Consider the following 7,524-nt stretch of genomic DNA (forward strand, 5'->3'; position numbering starts at 1 on the left):
TTTAAAAAAATGAAAAAAAAAAAGAGTACATCTTCAATCTAATGGATTATGTTTGAAAATATTTGCATTTAAAGATTATTGCTTACTATGGGAAAAATAAAACAACAAATGATTATTGGCTTACTATGGGAAGCTGTAACACTTACTGTGAAATGGAATCCAATTTGTATTCGCTATTATTCAGGATATTGAAGCTCTAATTTGTATTCGCTATTATTTAGGATATTGAAACTCTAAATAGACTATTTAAGTAACTATAATCATATTAGTCATTTCATATTTTTAATTAAAATAATTAATTTTTTAATTTTTTTAATTTTTTTTCACTCCAACCATTAATTAAATGGTTAATTATTTTAAAGAATATCTTTCACATTAACTAAATATAACTAGCATGAAAAAACTAGTTATTTCATTTTTTATATTATTTTATTCTTCTAATCATAATAAATGTAAAGATTTTTTTATAAACTCAATAAAGTTATTTATATTTTAAATTTAATAAATATTAAAATGATATATATTTAACTAAAATAGTGAGTATGATTAGAGTAGCTCTTCAAAAAATTGATGACCAAAAATTTAATTAAATTTAAAGAACTCCCTTGGAGATGCTCTTACACAATTAGTTTGAACATTTTTTGTTCCCTTCCAATGGTAGAATACAAACAAAAGAAAACTGGTATTTGATAAGCACAATTTGATAATGAACTCTTCACATTTCCTGAAAAGACATTTTAGAAGCTTGTTCCTGATATATGTTGCTTTTAAAAGAATCCTTTACAAAATATAGCCAATAGGACAACCTCGCTTGTTTCAGTGAGCTAGTTGAAAATTAAAATATTAAGTGCATTTAGAGCAAAAATTTGTGTCATGATTCGCGGCTTGTTATAGTATTTTCTCTCATAAAAAATACACATAAACCGAGAATGATTCTGAATCATGATTCTGAATCTATGAACTAAACGTCCAGTTATTGATTCTCTCATGTCCTTGAAATATATACTTGCATGTAAAAGGGAATTTCTATTCTATAAAGCTTCAATTCCGTTAACATTAGAAAATGAGAACCCCATTTTACTTGGCAGAGGCGCAAGGCAGCACCCACCCAACCAAGTGCGAGTTTTCTCGCTGATGCCTCGATCGCCAAGCCTGCAGCAATTAACAACATTCAAGTCGGATTCAGACGTAAAATATTAAACTTTGACATGTTGACTCACAAGAAGCATATGACATTTTTATGACCTTAAATAGATGTTAACTTTGTGATAGAAAGACCTTTGCTTCACTATTTGAAATGAGAATGAAAGTATCTTTATTATACAAGCCTTCAGGAATTATTGTAGCCTATTTCTATTTAAGTTCTTTCTTTTTCACATTTTTTAAATTTATCATCCAACTTGGTTTAGAAAAGTTGCAAGAAATTCTATACATATTGGCACAGTTACCTTTTTTAGGCGTAGTTTCGGGTTTGCCCAACAAAGAGCTTCTGAGCTCTCCCTCAATCTGCAATAAGAGACAGAATCTCAGTGTAATGCATATTTCCTATCTTCGAGGATCACATACAGAGTTCAGTGTAGCAACTTAATAGTTGCTTAGAGAAGAAACATGACTTAGTTTTTAGTCTTTGATGGATGAGTTAAACATAAAGCCACGCCAAGTCCAGCCATCTTTATTTGAAGCACTAATACCCTTAGCACGTTGTCCGTTCACTTCGTTAATTCAAATTTGTAATTTGAGTTGAGATGTGATTTTATGTGAGAACTTTTTACTATAGCAAAAAAATTAGATGCGACTGTTTCTGAGAATTTTTTACTGTAGCAAAACTCAAATTTTAAACTCAAATCGGTAAAGTGAACAGAGAGTTTCTTAGAAAATACATTCAGGTGTTTATCGCGTTCTAAAAAGTCGAACATATCAACTAAAAAATTAATAATGTTTTGTACCAACTGATAGTCCAAAAATTGAAATTTGAATATGTTTACAGATTATCCCAGTGCATATGACTTTCAAGACATGAAGGACAATGACAAAGTAAAAGGAGATAGTGAAATTGCTCACCCATTCTCATCTCCAGAGCTGTTAGTGTAGTTGCTAGAACTGTTATAAAAAGCATTTGAATTGATGGTAGTTACACCCGTTCCGAAAGATGCCCTCCTCGTTATAGACAGTGCAAGATTATTGTCTAGCTGGGATTCAGCACAACAAGCAATCTGAGAGGCATCCAGTGAACGTGACTTCTTACAAAATCTAAAAGTTCTTGAAAAGCAGTTCGGTTGATTCTTCGGCTCCTGAAAAGATAAAATCTGGCCGCCATTGCTGCCTCCTTGTTCGTTTGAAAAAGCAGATACTAACACAGATGTTGGTGTATTATCTTCAAATGATAAGTGTGCCGCGGCTGTCCTTGCGCATACTACATTTTCGTCAACATTTCCCAAGGGCTTTACTACATCCAATTTGTCACAAAAGCTATTAGGCATTTGCAAACTTCCACAATCATGGGGGAAAGGTCTAACAGATCTGTCAGTTATCATAGGCCGTTCGGAAGTGTAATCAGAATAGTCTGAATCAGTTTCACGATTAGTAGACGATTGTGACTTGTGAGTTCTGCGGGAACAACCGAATAACCTGAAAGATGCCTTCTTCACTTTGGCATACCTTGAATTAGAACCACAAGATACAAGGTTGATCCTGACCTCTACATTACAACTTAAAACAGACTGAAGCAAGTTGGTAATCAGTTTCTGCGACTTCTCCGCCTTCGATACACAATCAGGGTGGCAGAACTCCAATTCAGCTACCGCTACACCTGAAATCTCATCGTTACTATTTTTAAGTATAAAAATTATCTTACAAAAAAATAGACCAAGCCCCATACATAGTTGATTGTAACACCATAACATCTTTTCAGCAAGACTGCATGAGGTAGTGATCAAATCTTGTATATACATTTTCTTTTGAAACAAGCAAAAGAAAACATTCATTGTCAGTCATGTCCCAGAAAAGAAAGGTTTAGCATGTCATTTATTTGTCAAAGGCAAATTCAATGCTAGTAACTAAAAGAGAGATGAGAGAATTACTAGTTAGATGTACCTTGGCTGACAGTTAGAGAAGATAGTTTCCCTTGTTCCATAAGAAAACTCTTCAGTGAATTCGATTGGCATAATTCTGTGGCCCTCTTCCATATGGATTCCAAGGTTCTTCTACAATCTTCTGGCAATTTGTGTGACTTTTTGTCCTCACATGAGTAATTGACAAGATGCTTCAAGTCCTCCCCTGCAAAGAGTAAGTATTGGAATCAAAGTTTACGATTAGAATGCCACTTAGTTTTATTTTTACCCCCTTTTTGAAATAATTTCGTAGAAACCTATCAATCAATAAATCTTTATCGAACAATTCTCACCTCTGTCGTGAGCATTATCAAGCCACAAATTCGACTCATTCGCTTCTGCAGAAGAACATTCCATAGAGCTAAGCTGTAGAAGAGCTACAGTAAGCCATGTTGTTTGGTTTTTTGACATCCTCAATTGCTTTTCGGTTTCGGACAGTATTTTTAGTGCATGACTCAGTTTCTGCAAGTCCATTTCAGCTGAGAAAAAGAAAATAGTAGGATGAAACAGAGAAATAAACATGCTAAGCATAATATGGACAGTAAGAATAGCCTCGTAAAACATACAATCATACATCAATAAGCAATAAGCATATCACAATAACAGCTTAAACATACAACTAGTTAAAGAAAGAGCAAGGTCACTGACGATGACAAAAGAACTCTACTTTCTTTTCACTATCTATTTTCTACGGCCTTTTGAAATCTTATTGTACTTACACGTATGCCTGCTTGAAAACCTTCTTCTGACTTCCGAGCAACCTTCCTGACATCCCGCAAGAATGTCCATAATGAGATTTGCGAGCTGTGACGTGAGTTGCATAGGATCAATCCTTGATCTCATCAGCTCCCTTGCCCTTATTACGGTTTTCGAAGTGTCTGATGACATTGCCAAATCCAGCAAATCAAGCAATTCATCATCAGAAACAATACCAATCTGCGGAAGAAAATAAAAAGGCAGACATTTAAATTAGATGTGCGTCACTTGAAACTGAAGCAAACAAAAAAATACCACCCACTTACAAGTTCATATGCCAGGGACATTGTGATCTTTTTAGCGAGCAGACTCAGCTGATCGAGCATCATCTCGGCATCCCTCATTGAACCGTTAGATTTTGCAGCAATGAAGTCTAAGGCACCTTGATCGAAATCAAGTCGCTCTTCAAGACAGATTTTTGCCAATCTGCTTGCAATATCGGCGTCCTTTATCTTCGGAAAATGGTACCTCTGGGACCGTGATACAGCGCTTCTTGGCAGCTTATCGAGATCAGGAGTGATCATCACGAAGATAACGTGTTGAGGAAGGCTATCCAGGCTGTGCAAAATGGTGGCCCATGTTTCCCCATGGAGCAAGTGGCACTCATCAACAATGAAAACCTTAAACTGCGACGAAACCGGAGGAGTCATTGCCTTCTTAATTAAGGATCTAACTCTATCACGCCTATTGATTCTCACAGAATCCACTTCTTTCACATCTATGTTCCTTCCGGAAAAGAACATGACACATTCAGCACAAAGACCGCACGGCCTGTCATCCTGCAGTGAGAGGCAATTCAACGCCGCGGAAAAAATCCTTGATGCAGAGGTCTTGCCGGTACCACGAGGGCCATGAAAAAGATACAACGAAGTTACTCTTCCTTTACAGATAGCACCCAAAAGAGACCTTGCTACCACATTTTGTCCCACCAATTCACTAAAAGATCTTGGCCTGAATTTTTGACTCAAACTCCTAGGGGTTTCGGATACTTGAGTAATTTCATTGCAATAGTACTTCAAGCATCGGTTTTGGTACATAGCATTCTCATCTTCATTCCTGCATAACAACGGATTGTTTTCCTCGTCAGAAGATTGGTTTGCTTCTCTGAATCTTGGTGTTCCCGACCAGCAGCAGCTTATCCCGCATCCACCATCGTCATTGTCAACAACACCAACCTCATCATTTGCAAAAAACGACATGCTCCTGCTCGAAAGAGCATCTCTAGGCGAGGGACATGGACTTCCAACACAACTTGTGCCATCACCAACCGCCACAGAAGATTTCACTCTCCTTTTCCTTTGAAATTTTTTTTTCAATGCTATGCGATCCGTTCTCTCTCCTCGAAACGATCCTAAGCTCGCCTCATTACACGAATCCACATCCTCCAAAGGATTAATGGAAGGTATAATGCAAGTCTTATCAATTTGATTGCCGCAATATCTTTCACTCAACGATTTGTTTCGAGGAATCTCCTCCTCATACAAATGATCTTTCTTGTTTCCAACTCTCCCTGAATTCTCATAGAATTTCAATTTAGGTTTCCCAAAATCGCAATTCAATTCGAAATCATCAAAGTGGTTCTCTCTTCCACCATATAGCCCCACATTCTTCAGTCTCGAACCACGATTTTTCCCCGAACCTCCTTCTTGGCAAGAATCCAAGAATTGCAGAGAAATCCCATTACTGGAATTGGTCTCCCAATTCACATTGTCAACCAAAGCAGAGAATTTGCTCATGGAAAGAGTTGAAGGGTCTCTCAGAGACCTCACTCTCCTCAATGCCACAAGAGTCTTTGAGATCGGAATATCAACCGAGTGCCTCCGGCCATCCATCATCATTTCAAAAAAGTACAACAATCACACAAAAAAAAAATGTACGACTCACAAACTCAAGTTTTCAGGGCCCACAAAGATATGCACCTGGACAAAGCAATAATAACAACACCATCGTCAAATTCATCATCATCAATCGCTTAAAAAATAATAATAACACCTAATTCTAAACATTTTGGCTTAAAATTCCCAACACAAACAAAGTTCTTCACTAAAAAGGAATGATCAGAAATTCAAAAAACAAAAAAAAACAGCTACATTGTATTACTTACTGAAATGGGCATCAAATTTTCAGAAACAAAAAGGAAAAAACACAATGTAGCACACCATAGAATTCAGTGACACAACAAACTCCCTTTTTGTTCTTTTTGATCACCATTGGATTACATAAAAACCCAGAAAAAACCCCATTACCCAGAAAGAATCACAAACTCTCAAACTTAAAAACCGACCAAAAACCTTCCTTTAACAGCTCAAGCACCACTGGACAGAATTCTAGAGAGAGAGCGAGTGAGAGAGAGAGGTCCAAAGAAAGAGAAAGTCAAAGAAGGAATCTAGAATTTCAAAATGTGGGATAAAATCACGCAAAAAAACAATTCAGGAACGGACAAACTCGGAAATACCAACAAATTCCCATTACCTTCAGAGCAGGAATAGGAACAATCCATAAAAATTAAATACAGCTTCGAAATTGACGAAGTTTTTTTAATTTTTCTTTTTTCAAACTGGGCAGCGCAGAAAGCGGAGAAGAAAACCCTAACCCTAGAGCAGTGTCCTTGGTGGTTGAGCTCAGAATCAGAGAGAAAGAGAGAGAGAGATGAGGAGATGACGAGGGATGAACGGTGGGGGAAGGGGCAAGTGGCAAAGTAGTAAATGTCATAAATGCGAAGGGTACTGTCACACGCCATTGTCTGTCCACAGAATGTTAGAGAGAGAAACAAGAGAGAGACAGAGAGAAAGAAAGAGAGAACTTTGGTCAGAAATTCCCAGTTTTTTTTCTCTGCCAGAGAGCAGAGTTTTTTTGGTTTTCTCGGCCAGAGAGCCACGAGGGGCACTTTCGGTATTTCGTCGTCGGCGGTTTCAGTTAGTTCGGTTGGTTGAGGAATCAAACAATAAAAAATCCTTATCTATTTTCCTTTTTGTCGTGTACTCCCACCCTTGCTAAAAGAGCGTGTAAAGCACGCGACTGGGAATTGGCTGTGTTTCGAAGAGAACCTGTCGTGTGGAGCACAAACAGCTGTTCAGAAAAAGTGGAAGGCTTTTCGAAGACTGTTTGGGGGTTTAACTGGACGACAAAATCAGGTTGCGACATAAATGTGAAATGACCGTTTCACCCATTTGAAAAGCCTGGTAAAACGCCTTCACGAGAAGATGCTTGGCTTTTTTAAAAAACTGAAAAATGCGTTGTAGGGGCTACTGAGCGGCGCCGCTCCGCTGTAATAACTGAATCGGACAGATAGAGATAAGATGTAAAAAAACTGAGTACTGAGACGTCACTTTTACAGAGAGATTTTTTTTGCGTAGACGACCTTTACCTTTGTAGCTAGCACTGTACAGTGTACAATGCTAAACGCTAGATCACCTTACATTTTTATTGTCGCAATTAAGGGCACTTTGGTATATAGATTCAAATTCAGGATTAAATTAGCGATTTTGATTATAATTTTTAAAATTTAAATTTTTATAAGAGAAAAAATATTACAGTAGAATTAAAATTATGAATTTAAACTTATAAATAATGGTGTCTTAAAAGTATGAAATGTAATAAAATATTTATTATTTATTTAACAAAGTAGTTTATTCATTATTTTTATGCATATATTAAT

The 7,524-nt window shown here is 36.7% G+C and overlaps 1 protein-coding gene across 1 annotated transcript; it reads right to left on the bottom strand.

Annotated features, from left to right (window-relative positions):
* Positions 1 to 976: 976 nt before the first annotated feature.
* Positions 977 to 5,701, bottom strand: LOC21401892 (protein STICHEL-like 2). The gene is made up of 7 exons (XM_010104616.2): positions 4,133 to 5,701; positions 3,830 to 4,046; positions 3,404 to 3,589; positions 3,094 to 3,276; positions 2,062 to 2,809; positions 1,449 to 1,506; positions 977 to 1,152 (listed from the first exon to the last, which is right to left on the bottom strand). Exons 1-7 carry the CDS (start codon positions 5,699 to 5,701, stop codon positions 1,078 to 1,080), a joined length of 3,036 nt encoding a protein of 1,011 aa, XP_010102918.2. The 3' UTR covers positions 977 to 1,077.
* Positions 5,702 to 7,524: the final 1,823 nt, after the last annotated feature.

Source organism: Morus notabilis, unplaced genomic scaffold, assembly GCF_000414095.1.
Source record: "Morus notabilis unplaced genomic scaffold, ASM41409v2 Scaffold333, whole genome shotgun sequence".
In the NCBI taxonomy this organism is placed as follows: Eukaryota; Viridiplantae; Streptophyta; class Magnoliopsida; order Rosales; family Moraceae; genus Morus; species Morus notabilis.

Coding starts and splice junctions, on each gene's coding strand:
- LOC21401892 (XM_010104616.2), bottom strand. CDS start 5,701: ATGATGGATGGCCGGAGGCACTCGGTTGATATTCCGATCTCAAAGACT. Junction 4,047..4,132: donor TGTCCCTGGCATATGAACTT/GTAAGTGGGTGG, acceptor TTTCTTCCGCAG/ATTGGTATTGTTTCTGATGA. Junction 1,153..1,448: donor CGAAACTACGCCTAAAAAAG/GTAACTGTGCCA, acceptor TAATTGCTGCAG/GCTTGGCGATCGAGGCATCA.